The following is an 18,523-nucleotide window of genomic DNA, read 5'->3' as shown; positions in this document are numbered from 1 at the left end:
GCCTGGCTGTAGTGACGCACACGGGTTGTTGGCGGTTGTCGGCAGGCGCGCGAGTGGGAGCGGGCAGTTGAGCGCACACGCGTGTGGGAAGCTGCAGTGGAGTACGGCGGAGCTCGGCGGAGGCTGGCGGTTGGCGCGTCGCGTGAGTGGGAGTGATTAGTCGTGCGCACGCCGTCTGGGAAGCTGCGTGTGTGGGCTGCGTGTAAGCTCAGAGAGACGCATGGGGCTGCCGCTGCTTCCATGAGCTGCCTGTAAGCGCACACGGTTTCACACGCTTGACAGTTGGGCCCGAGCGCGGGTGGGACTCGCTGGAGTGCACGATAGGCGCAGGGGGCACGCGCGGGCGGGGCGCGGGGAGAACTCGGCGGGAACTCGGCAAAAACTGGCGGGGAATTCGCGCAGAACTCGCGTGAAACTCGGGCGATGTTCCGGCAAAACTCGGGAGTCGCACCAGGCTGCGACAGCATAAAAGTAATTGCAGAACTTGATATATTTTGCGAGATATTTAAACAACGCGCACACAGGCGGGCGACAGCACAAGTTAACAAGCCACCGTGTTTCACCGTGTCACTTCCCTGCCTCAACGAATCCACGGATCCTCCGCGTCCATCAGCATCCGCACTCGCAACAACGACAAGTTGCACAAATTAGGTCACTCTGTGTCAGGTGGCTTCCCTGCTGCCTGCTATCTACGACATCAACATCCCGCCCATATCTCGCATTTAGCGCATGTCTGTAAGCACGCCGCTTCAGATTGCCACCATATTGGGCGCAACCGCATTTCACCTGAGGGTGCGATGGCGGGTGCGTGCGGCGCCTCCCCCTGGGAAGGACCCCTTGCCTAGGCCCCCACGGACTGGGGCGCGGGCTGAAGCCCCATTCGCTCGGGGGGCTCAGCCCAAAAATCTCCCGTTGGAGTTGCCCCCGCCGGGGTACTATCAAACTCACGCATGAGGCCCAAGTTCGAAAAAGTCTGAGCATTTGCCTTGCGTGCCGTGCGTTAGGTTGCGTCAATGTGCGTGTGCATGCGACACGCATGCGTGTATGGCACGCACGTCGCCACGCACGTCGCCACGCACTTGCATCATGTGCTGCACACGCTCCTGCGTCATAAACACGCACCCCATACTCCCCGCTTGCACTACATATAGCCCACAACACTGGTGCACGTGCCCGACACCTACTGGCTTCATTGCTCTGCGCCGTGGAGCGCAGCCTTCTTCACCTCAGTAGCAGCCCCTGAACTGCACATCCCCACAGCCAAGCTGAATGGGCCTTCAAGAGATTGTGGCACATAATCATCGCTCGTGTGACCAACAGCCGTTAACGCCAGTCGGCTGTTGCCACAGGCCGCTACTGCCGCCACAGGCCGCTACTGGCGCCACAAGCTGCTACGCCGCCACAGGCGGATACTGCTGCCACTGTACACCTGCAAGCATTTCAGCATTCAGGGCTTGAGAAACAACATAAGGCTTGGGCCCCTTCCGGTATAGGGTTGGAAATGCGGATGTTGGCCCATGCGGTACCCACCTTTATGCCTGCTTGATGCCGATCACAGGTCCCAGCTGCATGCGGCGGCCCTGCGTCTCGCGCATGATCTCGTTGACGCCGTACGCCTCCAGGAGGTTCTTAAGCTGCTGCCCGGTCAGGGCCTTCACGGCGCCCCGGGTCTTGGGGAAGTCGGGCGGAACCTCGCCGTTGGTAGCGGGGACCTCCAGCAGGGCCTCGTCGTCGTTGATGATGCCCTTGTTGTGCGAGCGCGCCGCCGCGGCGCGATAGGGCACGAGCTCGCCGCGCAGCTTCTTCACCTCGCCCTCAACCCGCTCCATCGCCTCCTCCATCGTCTTCTTCAGGTCCGCTTCCATCTTCTTCGCCCATGCTGGCGCAGCTGCGTCCTCAGCTTGAGCTGCAGACTTAGCCGCCTGAAATGATGCTGCAGCGTCCGTGAAAACGGTCGCCATGTTTCCAAGGACGACGTGAATTGGAGCCGGCTGAGCCATGTCAGCCAACGACAGCCAGCGAGAGCAACGGCCAATGGTCACCTCGATCCTTCGTTAAAAAGGGATATTAGGATACGCAAGCTTCAAAACGTTTGGTGGGGTTTATCAAGCTGTGGCAAGCTTTGTTGGCGTCGGAGCTGCACCGAAGTCGGACTTCGCAGCCTCTGCTTCAGCCCGAGGAAGAATATATGTATACAAGAGCTTCTATATTGACTACTGTGAATCCGGGAGTAGACAACGGCCGATCGGCCGATCGGGGCTGCACTAGTCTGCGTACCCCGCGCCCCATTGGGCCCCAGTCGTGTGGTCTGGGGTGCCGGCCACACCTTGCGGCGCCGCAGGGGCCTACGCCCCGCAGAGCAGCTTCATACACGAATGTGCAACACGTCTACACGCTTACCCAGGCACCTTGAGTCTGAACTTTCAAAACTACGTGTGTTTTTCGTGCGTGTTCGTTCTGCGTTCGTTCTGCGTGTTCCCCCGTAACCGACCCCTGAACCAAACCTTTGCGCCGCACCACATCCACGCGGCGCCAGCTCCCACCATCCTAGTGTGCAGTCCTCCACTGCATATAGTGTGCAGCGCCACAGCCAGATTTGCCTAGGCTCGCAATCAAGTTCTGCAATTACTTTTACGCTGTCGCAGCCTGGTGCGACTCCCGAGTTTTGCAGGAATTTCGCCCGTGTTTCAGCCGGGTTTTGCGCGAATTTCCCGCCAGTTTTTGCCGAGTTCCCGCCGAGTTCTCCCCGCGCCCCGCCCGCGCTGTAGCCCCACTGTCAACCGTGTGAGACCGTGTGCGCCCAGAGGCAGCTTATGGAAACCGGGTCAGCCCCATGCGTCTCTCTGACTCTCTGAGGTTACACGCAGCTCACACACGCAGCTTCCCAGACGGCGTGCGCACGACTATTCACTCCCACTCACGCGACGCGCCAACCGCCAGCCTCCGCCGTGCTCCACCGTGCTCAGACGCAGCTTCCCACACGCGTGTGCGCTCAACTGCCCGCTCCCACTCGCGCGCCTGCCGACAACCGCCAACAACCCGTGTGCGTCACTACAGCCAGGCAGCTTCCGAGCCGGGCCGCCGTACAACTACCTGCTCACACTCGCGCAGCTGCCGACTGCCACGCTACCTCCTGTACGGCTGAGGGGGGTTGGGGTGCCGTACAGGAGTTAGTTGGGGGTTAGTCGGAGCTGTCCTAGAACCCCCATTATACTATTTTTCAGATGCACCAGCAGTTCCTGTCGAGTGGTGGCGTCTATGAGTTACCGTTCAAGCAGTATTTGGCATTTACCTCGACTGGTGGCATGAGCCAGACCACCAAGTTCAGCCTGAGCACGCAGAGCCTGAACCGCTGCTGGGCTACCTTCCTCACCGGCGGTAACTTCCCTCTGGCCGCGGCCCCAACCACAGGCGCATTTGTGGACCCCAACTCCCTCACCTCCCCCTACTTCACTCGCCTTGGAAGCGCGGGCACGATTTCGTATGGCACGACCACTAATAACACCCCCATCACTTATTCCCTGTCGAACTACCAGTTTTCTGTCAACGGAGTGCCTGTGCCAAATTTTCGGCCGGACACGAACCAAGCATACGCCCTGATGCTGAACAGCTACGGCCTGAGCCAGGACACGCTGGGTGGGGGCCACAAGAACCTGGACTCCCTGACCAAGTGGAACAACGCCTTCTGGGTGGCGTGCGCATCATTCGAGCATGGCTCCGATGATTATATCTCAGGCATTGATACTCGAGGAAACGTAGCTCAAGGCTTCTGGGAAACGCAGGGCACCATCTCACAGGGCGCCAACGTGGGCACAGGTGGCAGCAACCCTGGCACCAGCCTGACTGCTGTCGTATTCTGTGAGATTACTAGCGTGCTGCGAGTCGGGGCTGGCCGCCAACTCGAGATCGTGATGTGACCCGACACATAAAAAAGTGCTGGTGTGTGGCCGGGGCCCCTGCCCCGGCCCTGACCGCTGCACCCCGTAGGGGTGCAGCTGCGGCTCATCCTCGCACCCCCCGGAGGGGGGTGCTCGCCCCGAGAAAAACAGGGACGATGCACCCTCTTGGGGGGCGCATTATTTCTCTGCCCCATTGCAAAAGCACAAGCGAGCAGCGGGGCCAGCAACATGAAGATCATTACACGGGTTGACCCCCTGGACCGTAACACGGCAGTGGCTGGGGACATCCTACGCTTCACGCTTCCCCACGGCGTGTGGGACCTGTCCACGCTGCGCCTGTGGTTCCTGGCTACCGTGAACGGCACCGCCAACTACCAGTCGCTTCCGTGCGATGTGGAAACACTCATCGAGACGCTAGAGGTGTGGGTGGGCACCGAGAGGGTGCAAACCATCCCCTACTACAACCAGTTGTTCCGCATCCTAGCCGACTACGACCGCAACATCCAGGACATGCAGGCGCGCACCGTGATTAGCAACAGCGCATGGATCACAAACGGCCTCAACAACGCCATCTACACCGTCAACCAGTCACCCTTTTGCATGACGCAGTGGTACGGCTTCCTGGGCAGCGGCGCCGTGATTGACACGCGCGCCATGAGCGGCCCCCTCACCATTGTGCTCACCCTCGCACCAAACGCCGTGTTGGTCTCAAACAATGCTGCTGCCACCTATGCGCTGTCAGACATCCACCTCACCATCCAGAGCTCGGATGAGGCGCCAGCGAGCAGCTTCGAATTCGAAAACTTCAAGCTGTACTTGGAGCAAAACGGCAGCTACTCACAGCAGACGCAGATGACCGTGGAGTGCAAGAAGCTGGAGTGGGTGGCGGCCACGTTCCTGCCTCCTGACTACCGCTCACGCGCAATCAGCACCACCACCGACCACCACGGAACGAGCCACTATTTTGCGCACGGCAGCGGCACCAGCACGATGCCCAACTTCTCTTGGCAATTCCGAATCAATGGCAAACCCCTTCTCACGCACGCGCCACTGGCGTCCAATTACCAAGCGTACATGCAACTGCTCTTCCCAGACACAGGTCTCTTCCCCACGCCGCTAGTGAGCCGCATTGGCACCGCCCTCGCACCCGCCATTGCCAACCTCATCCGCTATGTGTGGGCCGTGGGTGCGCGCGTCGATGAGCCCTCAACCGGAGATGCATTTAATGTCACGTTCGACACCCAACTACTCCCCAACACAGGAGCCGTGGCAACTGCCAACTTTGCGCTTGTGATTGCCAAGTTCACTAGCCGTCTGTCTGCAGACGGCACGCTAGAGCCGTGAAATATTCTCCCACACACAGGTAAAAATGGACGCGCAGTTCTCAGCTGCACGCGACGGCCGTGCGCAGGTCAGCTTCTACCGCCACCAGCAGCTCATCGACCAGCCAAGCACTGAGCTGCATTCCTCTCTCTACCGCTACAGGGGCTACCTGGACCAGGTGCCCCTCAACTTCTTTGGGCGCCAGACCCTACGCGCCCCAGGTGACGATTCGTGCATGTTCTGCCCCAGGCCTCTGGGCGGTGTGTGGCGAGCCGAGTCACACATCCCCATCATGCGCACACAGCTCGTACAGGCTCAGATGCACTGACCCTACAGAGCGCCTCAGAGCGCCTCAGACCTCTGGCGCGCTCTATAAAATTTCTGTGCCCTCTGTAAAATGTCTGACCGCTCTGACAGTGACTCTGAGGGTGAGAGGCCGCTGGATCCTCCCCGCGCCAGGGCTACAGTGGCCAAAAAGCCGCTGTCTGCAGAGCGTCTGGCGCAGCTGGCTGCTGCGCGCGCCAAAGCTCTGGAGAAAAAGCGTGCTCTGAGGGCAATCGCCCAGAGGGAAAGCGAGAAAGCCCCAGAGCCTCCCGCGCCAGCGCCAGCGCCAGCGCCGCCTGTGGCTGCTGTCAGAGCCCCAGAGCCCCAGAGCGTGCCGCAGCCGCCCAGCGCGTTTCAGACCGTCCCTGCACCAGCAGCACGAAAGACACGCAGAAAGGTGGTGTACTATGAGTCAGAGTCCTCTGAGGAGTCTGATAATGACGGGATGGTGTATGTGCCTGTGCGCCCCACCAGAACTAGCAGGCCGCTACACAAGCCACCCCACGCCGCCCACGCCTGAGCTGACAGCTGAGATGGCAAGGGCTGAGCTGCAGCGCCGCATTCAGGCCGAGAACTATGCGGCTGCGTGGCAGAGCCTCTTCCCCAACTACCGCATGATGCACTAACATCTCTTTTCTCCACCAATGGCAGCAGAAAATGCCCGTCACTGAGGAGCCCGTTGCCAGCTGGCGCGACCCCGTGCTGCGCTATAAACGGAACAAGTACCCGGTACCCCTCGACCCCGCCCTGCCCCGGCTATACTTTGTGTCCCTCTTCGTTGGCTCCCGTGGCAGCGGCAAGACCTACAGCGCTGTAAAGCTGCTGAAAGCCTATGAGCTGACCGGGTTTGCGTCGTGTTCACCTCCCTCGCGCACCTTGACGGGTCCGACATCATCACCGAGTACACTGACGCCAAGCTCCTGGAAGTAGTGGAGGACGTGAAGCGAGAGCGAGAGGCGACAGCCGAGTACCGACGCCTGATGCGCCTGTATCGCAAGTTTCTCCGCTGCAAATCCATTGACGAGCTAGATTCCGACGAGTTGTTTGAGTTAGAGAGGATGGACTTCAATCCACCACAGGAGCCGCGCTATCCAAATGGTTGCGTAACCTTCTTTGTGCTCGACGACCTTATTGGCTGATGAGCACGGTACCTTGCGCCCATCGAGGCCTATAACCGATCTTCTCCAGGCTGCGAGAGCGAGCATAAACGAAATAATAATAAACGAAGTAATAAACGAAACCGCGCTGCTTTGTATTCCGTGCAAAAAAACGCGCCAACGTTGCGCCAACACCGTTGCCCACACTCGCTGCCCACGCTCACTGATACACTGCCTTCTGGTATGGCCGCTGCTGCTCGGGTGAAGGCCGAGGACAGCCCGGTAGGCGAGGTGTTTGACGGTGGACCCAGACTGTGGACCCAGTGGACCACCATTACACACGGGTCAATGTTTCTCGACATCTCTAGAGATATGCAGAGTTGGTTGAACGGGGCCGGGCACAAGTTCCAGCAAGGCTCTGCGTGCTACGAGCTGGCCCTGTCGAACCCATGGCAAGACCGGGACAGGCTGTTCCGTGTCTACTGTGGCCGCTTCCAGTCTCGACCCCTCCTCAGTTTCGACCCAGACCGCCGCCGCGAGTCTTTCAGTGGACATATTGGCGATACCCCACGCCCGGCGTCGTACTGCGGCTGCCCAGATGACCCAGACCTGGCGGACTGGGTCTACGACCGGACAGCCGCTCACTCCGATAAGTCGGCTGCCATGATCCATGCGAGCATAAACGGCCTGCGGTGGCATTTCCGTGCCAGGTTTTACACAGGAGGCCAGTGCAGCCGTGACGCGACGATGCTGCGCGGATCCAGCCGATCCATGTACGTGTTCCCCTACATGCGCAAGAAGCTGGGCGCTTACAAGGCGGAGAAGCAGGCTCTGATGGCTGAGGACTTCGCGTTCAATGCCAGCGACAATGGCGGGTACCGCTTCAGTGAGATTTTCGAGAGGCTGGGGTTGGGGTCCTTTAACTTGCCTTCACATGACTAATTTGCACTGATTGATGGACCAGCTGCATTCCCGCATGCCCAGGGAAGACGAACACGCGCCCTGAGGCTAGTGGAGGGGTCGAGGGGTTAGCCCCACCCTCAAAGGCATTAATATTAAGGCATTCAAGTCAACTGGTAAATCTGCGCTAACTAACTTGGTGCTCAAGAACCGGCACTTGGGCATAAACATCTTGGCTATGACACAGAACCTTAGAGCTATTCCCAAGTCGATTAGGACAAATACGTCGCTATTTGTTGTATTTCGGTATGCAAGTAAGCGGATCATCACGGAGGACCTGTACGAGGAAGTGAGCAACATATTGACCCTAGACCGATTCGAGGAGGTGTACGAGTTCGCCACGGGCGGAGACCACTCGGCCCTGGTCCTGGACTTCACAGGGTCTAAGGAGTCACGCATCCGGCGCAATTTTGACACTATCCTGCACGTTGAGTAGGGGCCCGCGCATTTTCTAGCCCTATGGTCAGGACAGCAGCAGCCATGGCACCGCCGGGAATCAGCCTGGATTTCAAGCGGTCGGACGAGTATAAGTCGTGGTATTCCGCTATCAAGGGTGAGCATCCGCAGCTGCCCGACTATCTAATTGATATTGCGATTGCAACTTACCGCTCCGCGGATCCCAAGTGGATCAAGGAGCTGGTGCGCCAGGCCAAGAAAGAGGAGCGCACGGCAGCGGGCAAGGCACGCCACACCACACCCACCCCACCCACCAGCACCACCGTTGAGGACGCTGTGCGCGTGCTCAACCCAGAGCAGCTGCCCGAAACCCCCATGGTCAAGGTCGTGGACGCATGAGAAAAACCTTGCCAAATAGCAAAACGCCATGCGATTCTTCCGCATCCAGCTGAGCTCTGCGAACGTGGTGCAGGGGGACTGGCGGGATGGCATGCACTTCATCGACCTGCCAGAGTGGCTTGCGGGGGACACCTCCGATTGGCAGATAGCCATCGAGTCATTCATTGTCAGCGTGAATACTGTGCCCGCAAACGCGCCATACTTTATTGAGAGCAACACCCTCACCCAGGGCAACTCCTACTCATCACTCACCAAGAGCGCGGGGTACCAGCTGATGCCCATGGTTGGCTCAGTTTTCACACGCATCATTCCCAGCAACCTGCTGGGCACCCGGGTCGGAAACGCCTCCATCTTGCGCGGCAAGCTGCACAACTTTAGGCTGGTGGGCATTGACGGCAACCTGATTCCCGCGGATGCATTTGGCGCCGGTGTCACACCTGTTTGGATGATGACCCTGGTGGCCTACCCCGTCCCATCCGCTGACGAACAAGAGGGTGTCAGCTTTGTACAGCTGGAAAATGGGCTGAGCCCCCGTAGAATCGTGGGGGAGGGCGACTTGCGCCCCATCGCCGACGCGCCACGCGCTCGGATCTTGAGACAGGGGCCAGGGCACGCGTGTCGGGACTTCCACACACATCCAGAGACGTCACAGGCTCCCTTGTCACAGAACCCGAGCCGTACCTAGCCCTCAACCTTGCCCTCAACACCTCCCCGATGCCCCACGCTCATCGGGGTAGGCGCAGGGCGGAAGCGACCTCAGGGCTCCTTGGGCATTCAGGACCGGCGAGAGGCATGGCTAAGCAAGTCGGCGAAATCTCGCGCCATAGTATCCCGGACTGAATGTCGTCGACATAGTTTGTCCCAAAGATACGACAGACGCGGGCTTCGGAGCCTTTCCTTGCGACCTCGCGAAAGTCAATTATCCATGGACGCGCGAAGGCACTTCTCGCTCCGGCCGAGTTGGACCCGCTGCCTATTTACATGCAATAGGGAATAGCAAATACTAATACGTAGCACTCGCGGTTTGCGCCAGTATGCTATGTTTTGCGAACCCACGCAGCCACGCAGCCACGCAGCCACGCAGCCACGCAGCCACGCAGCCACGCAGCCACGCAGCCACGCAGCCACGGACAGGGGTGGTCCTGGGGGGCTTCGCCCCCCCTGGATCGCTTCGCTCGGGGGGCTCAGCCCAAAAATGACCCTCCAAGGCAGTAGCCCGCAACCATGCAGCGCACCCAGCTGATCCACATCAGCTCAGCTAACCGGCGCAGCGGCACGCCAGCTGATTTTTGGGTGACGCTTCCACACGCGGCAATCAAGCTGGACCGCACCCGTGGCCGCATCAAGGTGTCTGTGGTGTCCGCAGTTGTGAACCGCAGCTGGTACTCGGTCACCGCAGCAAACAGCACCTGGTCCGTCTTTGACGGCTCCACCACCACCAACCTGACGCTGCCTGAGGGGTACTATGACGTGAACTCCCTCCGCACAGCCCTAGCCGCCCTGCTGCCTGGCTGGGGTGTGACATATCTGCGCGTCACAAACAAGTTCCGCTTTACGCCCCCTCCTGACGGCAAGACTTACCGATTCAGCTTCCCTGGGTACGCTTACGAGCTGCTGGGCTTCCAGCACGGCGCGCAACCCACAGGAACAAACGCAAGCCCCATTGTAAGTCAGCGCCCCGTCAAGCTGAACCGAGAGAACAGTGTGTGTGTGCACGCCTCCCTGCCCAAGGAACGGGGCGCCGTGGTGGACAACCTGGCCACCTCGGGGTTCGTTGAGAGCCATGTGCTCGTAGCCATACCCATTGATGCAGCACCCTTTGACAACATCACTTTTGCCGCCAATGAGAGCGACATGTACACTTACACGCTCACCGCACAGCACCTGGATGACATACGCTTCTGGGTGACTGACGACACGGGCCGAGCACTACACTATAACGACGGGTCCATGCGTTAGAGCATGCGTTAGCATGCGTGCCGCATGGCCCAAACGCATGCTTAACGCGTGAAAAGCATGTGCTGTACGCATGCGGTGCCCGCCCATACGCATGCGTGCGCTACCAGAGCATGCGTTACCTAACGCATGCTGGTGTTGGCTAGCGGCCGCAGCGACTCTTTCTGGATGTACGCATGCGTCCCGAACGCATGCCATACGCATGCTTGAAGCACATATGCCGGTTGCGTGAAGTACTACGCATGCCATGGCGCATGCGGGACGCATGTGCGTTACCTAACGCAAGCAGCTGCCCCCAACTGCACGCTTCCCACCCGCATGCATGCACGCACACGTGGGGCACACGAAGCCAATTCCCTCAACTGCTCATTTGTGTTACAGTTCATGCAACGGCACGTGCCGCGCGTCCAGTGTAAACGAGGATTCGGCCTGTTTCTCTGAAGGCGTGAGTCCGCCTCCATCCACCAGCCTCTCCTTAGGCTTTTAGTCCGCCATCGCACACCCTGGAAAGGAAGTCTGCCCGCTCCACATGCCCTGTCACCCATCGACCTCCTCGCTCACCGAACGTGCCCTACCGTAACATGAATACAGATGCGTATGTAGCCGCTTCCGGGTAACAACCAAATGCCACCCGCCAAGGCATAAGCGGCAGAGGTGTGCCCATACTAAAGTCTTGCCAAACACACAACGACAACCACAACGTCCGACCTGCTGCACAGTGCTACCGCAGACTCTGCATGCTGCCGGTGCCGGCACTCCAATCCGTAGCTAGCCACAGATGTGCATGTAGCCACTTCCGCGGAACAACCAAACGCCACCCGCCAAGGCATAAGCGGCACAGGTGGACCCATACTAAGTCTTGCCACACAACGACCTCAACCACAACGTCCGACCTGCTGCACAGTGCCACCGCAGACTCCGCATGCTGCCGGTGCCAGCGCTCCAGTCCACAGCTAGCCACACCCGTGCTGCCCTTCGTAAGCCTGCATAGTGTTCAGGACGATTCGGTCAGGAACCAAACCACAAAACCAGGCATATCAGAGGGTAAGACGCAAGGTACCTTTCCCCCCATGTTCAGCTGCAGACACGCTACTCATGCAGTGCTTACTTCAGCAATTGCGAAATAATATCTGGACATAGACTTGCCTGTTGGGGTTAACGTGTGAGTGCGCCACGTCTAGCCCACCCAGGGGTGGTCCGCACGGGTGGCCCTTCGTGCGGCCGGAGTCCTGAGGGAGGGCGGGAGGGTACCAGGACTGAGATCTGAGCATGAACTGATGACAGGCTTGTACGGTGCCATTATACAGACACCTTAGCATGCGCATGCTCTCAGCTGACAGCCTCGGAAGCTAGCAACCAAGTCGCGCGGATGGTACCCCCGCCTCACCTGCGCCACGCGTGATGGCTCTGTAGCCTTTTGAAATGCTTTTGTTGAGCCTGAACCTGAACGAATTGAAGGTGGGCGATAAATATTGCGCTCGGTCAACGACGTCACCACCCCTGCAACAACCCAGCGTTATGGCCGCTGCAAGGCGCACCTGTGCGCCACATAGCGTTACTAGTGGAGACTGGGCCTTAAAAGCAAACATAGCAGGGCGAGGGCGTCCTCTGCCGAGTGGCAGAGAACTGTTTGCGGGTCTCTACATACTGACACCTTGACGTGTCTGTAGTCTTTAGTAATGTGTGATATGCATAGAAGGATACAGTATATATAAATTGAACTGGCAAAGAAGGAAGTGCCGCAAAGAGTTTGGAAGCAGTGCCCCATGCAACACTTAAACTTGGTTGCATACTTGATACTTGCTTGTCTTGCCATGTGCGGTGTTGAAAGGGGGATTAATATGAACGCACACGGGGCCTTCTCTGCGCACGCGCCTCAGCTGATGCCCAACGCCGACAGCCGGGGAACGCCTTGTGCTCGGGGCTGGATACGGGGCACTGCTCTCAGGCACACGCACCGCCGCTCACGCCCAGTGCCGCAGCAGGGACAGCCGGGGGAACGTCTTGTGCCCTGGGCTGGATACGGGGTAAAGCTCTCAGGCACACGCACCACCGCTCACGCCCAACGCCTTATCAGGGACAGCCGGGGGAACGCCTTGTGCCCTGGGCTGGATACGGGGTAAAGCTCTCAGGCACACACACCGCCGCTCACGCCCAACGCCTTATCAGGGACAGCCGGGGGAACGTCTTGTGCCCTGGGCTGGATACGGGGTAAAGCTCTCAGGCACACGCACCACCGCTCACGCCCAACGCCTTATCAGGGACAGCCGGGGGAACGCCTTGTGCCCTGGGCTGGATACGGGGTAAAGCTCTCAGGCACACGCACCGCCGCTCACACCCAACGCCTTATCAGGGACAGCCGGGGGAACGCCTTGTGCCCTGGGCTGGATACGGGGTAAAGCTCTCAGGCACACACACCGCCGCTCACGCCCAACGCCTTATCAGGGACAGCCGGGGGAACGTCTTGTGCCCTGGGCTGGATACGGGGTAAAGCTCTCAACGCCTTATCAGGGACAGCCGGGGGAACGCCTTGTGCCCTGGGCTGGATACGGGGTAAAGCTCTCAGGCACACGCACCACAGCTCACGCCCAACGCCTTATCAGGGACAGCCGGGGGAACGTCTTGTGCCTCGTGCTAGATACGGGGTAAAGCTCTCAGGCACACGCACCGCCACTCACGCCCAACACCGTATGAAAGAAAGCCGGGGGAACACCTTGTGCTCGGGGCTGGATACGGGGCATTGCTCTCACCGCCGCTCACGCCCAACGCCGTCTGAAGGAAAGCCGGGGGAACGCCTTGTGCCCTGGGCTGGATACGGGGTAAAGCTCTCAGGCACACGCACCGCCGCTCGTGCCTAGCGCCTTTCACGGGACAGCCGGGGAAACGCTTTGTGGTCGGGGCTCGGTGCTGTGCAATCCTCAAACTCATAAGACAGGACTTGAGGCGCTTAAAAGCACCGTGATATGGCGTCTGCGACCATAGCCCCTGCCGCGGCTGCTGCTGCGGACAAGCATCGTCGCAGCCACAACTGCACCTATCCACTGCCTTGAGCTACCTCGCAGTCCCCGGGAATGTGAGTAGCGGCAGCGGCCAGCCCGCTGCCCCAACGTCAAACGCCCAAGCCCACGCCAGTGCTGTCTCGTCGCCTGATGCGACGGCGCAGCTGATGGTGCAGCCGCGGGGGTGACGCCGGCGGGGGGCAACGCGCGTCCAACGTTAGCGCTGGTGACGACGGCAGCCGTGGCCTGTGGGGGGCCACCGCCGCAGCACCGCCGTTGCGCTCTCCCACGACGCCGCCACCCGCGGCACTAATCCCAAACACCCAGCCCCACGCCAGTGCTGTCTTGACGCCTGATGCGACGGCGCAGCTGATGGTGCAGCAGCGGGGGTGACGCCGGCGGGGGGCAGCACGCGTCCAACGTTAGCGCTGGTGACGACGGCAGCCGTGGCCTGTGGGGGGCCACCGCCGCAGCACCGCCGTTGCGCTCTCCCACGACGCCGCCACCCGCGGCACCAATCACATACGCCCAGGCCCACGCCAGTGCTGTCTCGCCGCCTGATACGATGGCGCAGCTGATGGTGCAGCCGCGGGGGTGACGCCGGCTGGGGGCAGCACGCGTCCAACGTTAGCGCTGGTGACGACGGCAGCCGTGGCCTGTGGGGGGCCACCGCCGCAGCACCGCCGTTGCGCTCTCCCACGACGCCGCCACCCGCGGCACCAATCACATACGCCCAGGCCCACGCCAGTGCTGTCTCGCCGCCTGATGCAACGGCGCAGCTGATGGTGCAGCCGCGGGGGTGACGCCGGCTGGGGGCAGCACGCGTCCAACGTTAGCGCTGGCGACGACGGCAGCCGTGGCCTGTGGGGGGCCACCGCCGCAGCACCGCCGTTGCGCTCTCCCACGACGCCGCTGCCCGCGGCACTAATCCCAAACACCCAGCCCCACGCCAGTGCTGTCTTGTCGCCTGATGCGACGGCGCAGCTGATGGTGCAGCAGCGGGGGTGACGCCGGCGGGGGGCAGCACGCGTCCAACGTTAGCGCTGGCGACGACGACGCCACCCGCGGCACCAATCCCAAACACCCAGCCCCACGCCAGTGCTGTCTCGTCGCCTGATACAACGGCGCAGCTGATGGTGCAGCCGCGGGGGTGACGCCGGCGGGGGGCAGCACGCGTCCAACGCTAGCAATGGCGACAACGGCAGCTATGGCATGTGGGGGACCACCGCCGCAGCACCGCCATTGCGCTCACTGTCGCCACCGCCTCCCGCTGCCCCAATCACAAACGCCCAGGCCCACGCCAGTGCTGTCTCGTCGCCTGATGCGTTGGCGCAGCTAATGGCGCAGCCGCTGGGGTGACTCCGGCTGGGGGCAGCACGCGTCCAACGCTAGCAATGGCGACGACGGAAGCCATGGCCTGTGGGGGGCCACCGCCGCAGCACCGCCGTTGCGCTCACTGGCGCCACCGCCGCCCGCTGCCCCAATCACAAACGCCCAGGCCCACGCCAGTGCTGTCTCGTCGCCTGATGCGATGGCGCAGCTGATGGTGCAGCCGCGGGGGTGACGCCGGCGGGGGCCAACGCGCGTCCAACGCTAGCAATGGCGACAACGGCAGCCGTGGCCTGTGGGGGGCCACCGCCGCAGCACCGCCGTTGCGCTCACTGGCGCCACCGCCGCCCGCGGCACCAATCACAAACGCCCAGGCCCACGCCAGTGCTGTCTCGTCGCCTGATGCAACGGCGCAGCTGATGGTGCAGCCGCGGGGGTGACGCCGGCGGGGGGCAGCACGCGTCCAACGTTAGCGCTGGCGACAACGGCAGCCATGGCATGTGGGGGGCCACCGCCGCAGCACCGCCGTTGCGCTCTCCCACGACGACGCCACCCGCGGCACCAATCACATACGCCCAGGCCCACGCCAGTGCTGTCTCGTCGCCTGATGCGACGGCGCAGCTGATGGTGCAGCCGCGGGGGTGACGCCGGCGGGGGGCAGCACGCGTCCAACGTTAGCGCTGGCGACAACGGCAGCCATGGCATGTGGGGGGCCACCGCCGCAGCACCGCCGTTGCGCTCTCCCACGACGACGCCACCCGCGGCACCAATCACATACGCCCAGGCCCACGCCAGTGCTGTCTCGTCGCCTGATGCGACGGCGCAGCTGATGGTGCAGCCGCGGGGGTGACGCCGGCGGGGGGCAGCACGCGTCCAACGTTAGCGCTGGCGACAACGGCAGCCATGGCCTGTGGGGGGCCATCGCCGCAGCACCGCCGTTGCGCTCACTGGCGCCACCGCCGCCCGCGGCACTAATCCCAAGCACCCAGCCCCACGCCAGTGCTGTCTCGTCGCCTGATGCGACGGCGCAGCTGATGGTGCAGCCGCGGGGGTGACGCCGGCGGGGGGCAGCACGCGTCCAACGTTAGCGCTGGCGACAACGGCAGCCATGGCCTGTGGGGGGCCACCGCCGCAGCACCGCCGTTGCGCTCACTGGCGCCACCGCCGCCCGCGGCACCAATCACAAACGCCCAGCCCCACGCCAGTGCTGTCTCGTCGCCTGATGCGACGGCGCAGCTGATGGTGCAGCCGCGGGGGTGACGCCGGCGGGGGGCAGCACGCGTCCAACGTTAGCGCTGGCGACAACGGCAGCCATGGCCTGTGGGGGGCCATCGCCGCAGCACCGCCGTTGCGCTCACTGGCGCCACCGCCGCCCGCGGCACTAATCCCAAGCACCCAGCCCCACGCCAGTGCTGTCTCGTCGCCTGATGCGACGGCGCAGCTGATGGTGCAGCCGCGGGGGTGACGCCGGCGGGGGGCAGCACGCGTCCAACGTTAGCGCTGGCGACAACGGCAGCCATGGCCTGTGGGGGGCCACCGCCGCAGCACCGCCGTTGCGCTCTCCCACGACGCCGCCACCCGCGGCACCAATCACATACGCCCAGGCCCACGCCAGTGCTGTCTCGCCGCCTGATACGATGGCGCAGCTGATGGTGCAGCCGCGGGGGTGACGCCGGCGGGGGGCAGCACGCGTCCAACGTTAGCGCTGGCGACAACGGCAGCCATGGCATGTGGGGGGCCACCGCCGCAGCACCGCCGTTGCACTCAGTTGCGCCGTCGCCGCCCGCGACCTTCATCGTGCACGCCCAGTCCCACGCCAGTGCTATCTCATAACCATAACCCCCGCCGCGGCTGCTTAACAAAGGCACTGTCGCAGCAACAACCACGCCTACGCACTCTACGCACACCTTGAGCTGCCTCGCAGTCCCCGGCCTCGCGAGCAGTGCGCGGCAGCGGCAGTGGCCAGCCCTCTACACGCCAGCCACACAACCCGCCTTGTCAGGTGCAGCCTCCATGCTGGTTGCTTGGTGCGACGCCCAGATAGTACAGCATACCATATATACACATGCGTTCACTCGTTTAGGCCCTAAAAGTCTAGCACTATGTCCGAGTGAATACTTCGCAAGGCCTGCTAGCCTACTTATACTGTTCGTTTTGATATACACATTGCATCATATAGCAGGGTCTGACGCTGTTGAAGTGTTGGAGTGCCGCGTCCGGCGATCACGCGACCCTACGAGCGAGCGAGCCGTGCTTGCTGTCTACGACTATGTCGTGACTTACAGGAATACGTGCGTCTCTTAGTGCTTGCGTCAGGTCGGTGCGCATGCGCCTGCATGCGGCCCGCATGCGTGCTTGTACGCACGGCTGTGCGCCCGACCCGGCCCCCCGCCCCTCATGCTTCATGCGTTCTGGCACGCATGCGTCCAGTCCCAGACGCATGCGTAGCGCACAATAAGCATGCGTAACGCACAAACCCGTCCTTATAGTGCTAGAGCTGCAGTACGATTGGTGCCTGACGCTGCGCATCACCTATACGGAGGGGGACGATGCGATGGACACCCTCAGCGGCAGCGTGGCGCGCATACGAGATGACATCAGGCTGATGGTGCTCAGTGACCCCAAAATATCTCGCACCTAGACAAAACAAACCATGGGACTCGGCGCGCTGCTTGGCAAGGCACGCTCCCTCGCAGGACGCGCAATTGGTGGCGTTGGTGGCGCCATTCGCAAAGTCGCAGAGTTCTCAGCACCCGTGGTGCGCAAGGTGGCGCAGTTTGCGCGCCCTGTCGTAAATGCCGTGAGCGGCATCGCCCTCGCTGCAGGCCAGCCAGAGATCGCCCTCTTGGCCAAAGGGGTCAGCAAGGCGGCGGACTGGGTGTCTGGCGCAGCACCCAAGCAAGGTCACTGATGCGCTAGGAAAGGCCAGTGCCATTGGTGCGCGCATGCAGGGCGCGGGCAGCGCGCTCATGGGTGCGTCTGGCGGGGGCTAAGGCCAAAATATTTTCTGGGCCAAGGCTAGGAAGCATGTGTCGCTACGGCTACCCCCTCCCCAAGCGCCGGTACACCAAGGGCAGGTACTACACCCTCAGTGACGGCATACGCTACAAGTGTATGCAGGCCTCGCCGCAAATGAATTTCTTGCCGAATGGCTACATTGAGCGCTACTGGACCTTTGGGTTTGTAGGGGGCGGTCGGCAGTGTGGCTTCGATTCTTTTGAGCGCCTAAGGATAAAGGTGAACTGGGAGGATTGGGAGAAGGATGCGTCCTGACACCCTCCGCACTGTGTGTCGCAGCGTGCTGATAGCACTCGAGGTAATGCACCTTGTCAGTTGGTGCAGGACAAAAGTCATGGCCAGGCGCCGCCACCTCTCAGCCTGCCCCCAGGTAGTTTCCGAAATGCCGTAGGCCCGCCAGTGGCGATATTTAAGCTCGTCACAAGTCGGTTGCAGCCTAGACAGGGCGTGGGCGTCCAGGTGACAGCACACTAGTCAAGACTATCCACCCAAGCAACCATCTGCTCAGTCACACGCCGGTGGCCCCTCCACCAGCTTATGTGTGCTGAGTCTTGTGCATCCGGTAACTACGATCGTGAAAGATCGCGGGGGTCACCTCCGACGGAGGGCGATTTTCCCGGTGCACCTTCTGGTCGCTAGGGGTGTTGGCCACATGCAGCGAAACTACCACCATCCAGCCCTCCCCCAGGTAGCTCGCGAGTTGTCGTAGGCCGGTCAAAAGACCATCTTTAAGCCCCCGGCGCAACCCGCTGCAGCCTAGACAGGGTCAGCCTTCCGGTGGTAGCGCCCACGCGCACAGGTGTATCACCGGCGCACGAGCGAG

General features: G+C 61.7%; 6 protein-coding genes across 6 annotated transcripts; 4 read left to right on the top strand and 2 right to left on the bottom strand.

Moving 5' to 3' along the window:
- Positions 1–457: 457 nt before the first annotated feature.
- On the bottom strand, positions 458–2,217 carry CHLRE_16g691550v5 (uncharacterized protein). The gene is made up of 2 exons (XM_001699290.2): positions 1,531–2,217; positions 458–1,429 (listed from the first exon to the last, which is right to left on the bottom strand). Exon 1 carries the CDS (start codon positions 1,959–1,961, stop codon positions 1,533–1,535), a length of 429 nt encoding a protein of 142 aa, XP_001699342.2. The 5' UTR covers positions 1,962–2,217; the 3' UTR covers positions 458–1,429; positions 1,531–1,532.
- A 1,908-nt stretch (positions 2,218–4,125) lies between these two features.
- CHLRE_16g691600v5 (uncharacterized protein) lies at positions 4,126–6,623 on the bottom strand. Its single transcript, XM_001699291.2, has 2 exons — positions 6,422–6,623; positions 4,126–5,911 (listed from the first exon to the last, which is right to left on the bottom strand). The coding sequence occupies exons 1-2, from the start codon at positions 6,436–6,438 to the stop codon at positions 5,593–5,595; spliced, it is 336 nt and encodes a 111-aa protein (XP_001699343.2). The 5' UTR covers positions 6,439–6,623; the 3' UTR covers positions 4,126–5,592.
- Positions 6,624–6,717: 94 nt separating this feature from the next.
- CHLRE_16g691756v5 (uncharacterized protein) lies at positions 6,718–8,001 on the top strand. Its single transcript, XM_043071723.1, has one exon. The coding sequence runs from the start codon at positions 7,016–7,018 to the stop codon at positions 7,583–7,585; it is 570 nt and encodes a 189-aa protein (XP_042915351.1). The 5' UTR covers positions 6,718–7,015; the 3' UTR covers positions 7,586–8,001.
- A 56-nt stretch (positions 8,002–8,057) lies between these two features.
- On the top strand, positions 8,058–8,613 carry CHLRE_16g691755v5 (uncharacterized protein). The gene has a single exon (XM_043071722.1). It carries the CDS (start codon positions 8,084–8,086, stop codon positions 8,396–8,398), a length of 315 nt encoding a protein of 104 aa, XP_042915350.1. The 5' UTR covers positions 8,058–8,083; the 3' UTR covers positions 8,399–8,613.
- Positions 8,614–9,267: 654 nt separating this feature from the next.
- CHLRE_16g691754v5 (uncharacterized protein) lies at positions 9,268–10,643 on the top strand. Its single transcript, XM_043071721.1, has one exon. It carries the CDS (start codon positions 9,623–9,625, stop codon positions 10,355–10,357), a length of 735 nt encoding a protein of 244 aa, XP_042915349.1. The 5' UTR covers positions 9,268–9,622; the 3' UTR covers positions 10,358–10,643.
- A 6,524-nt stretch (positions 10,644–17,167) lies between these two features.
- Positions 17,168–18,003, top strand: CHLRE_16g691753v5 (uncharacterized protein). The gene has a single exon (XM_043071720.1). The coding sequence runs from the start codon at positions 17,336–17,338 to the stop codon at positions 17,591–17,593; it is 258 nt and encodes an 85-aa protein (XP_042915348.1). The 5' UTR covers positions 17,168–17,335; the 3' UTR covers positions 17,594–18,003.
- The last annotated feature ends 520 nt before the right edge of the window (positions 18,004–18,523 follow it).

This window comes from Chlamydomonas reinhardtii, chromosome 16 (genome assembly GCF_000002595.2).
Source record: "Chlamydomonas reinhardtii strain CC-503 cw92 mt+ chromosome 16, whole genome shotgun sequence".
In the NCBI taxonomy this organism is placed as follows: domain Eukaryota; kingdom Viridiplantae; phylum Chlorophyta; class Chlorophyceae; order Chlamydomonadales; family Chlamydomonadaceae; genus Chlamydomonas; species Chlamydomonas reinhardtii.
The sequence above is the reverse complement of the archived record's forward strand: the minus strand, read 5'-3'. Positions and strand labels throughout refer to the sequence as shown.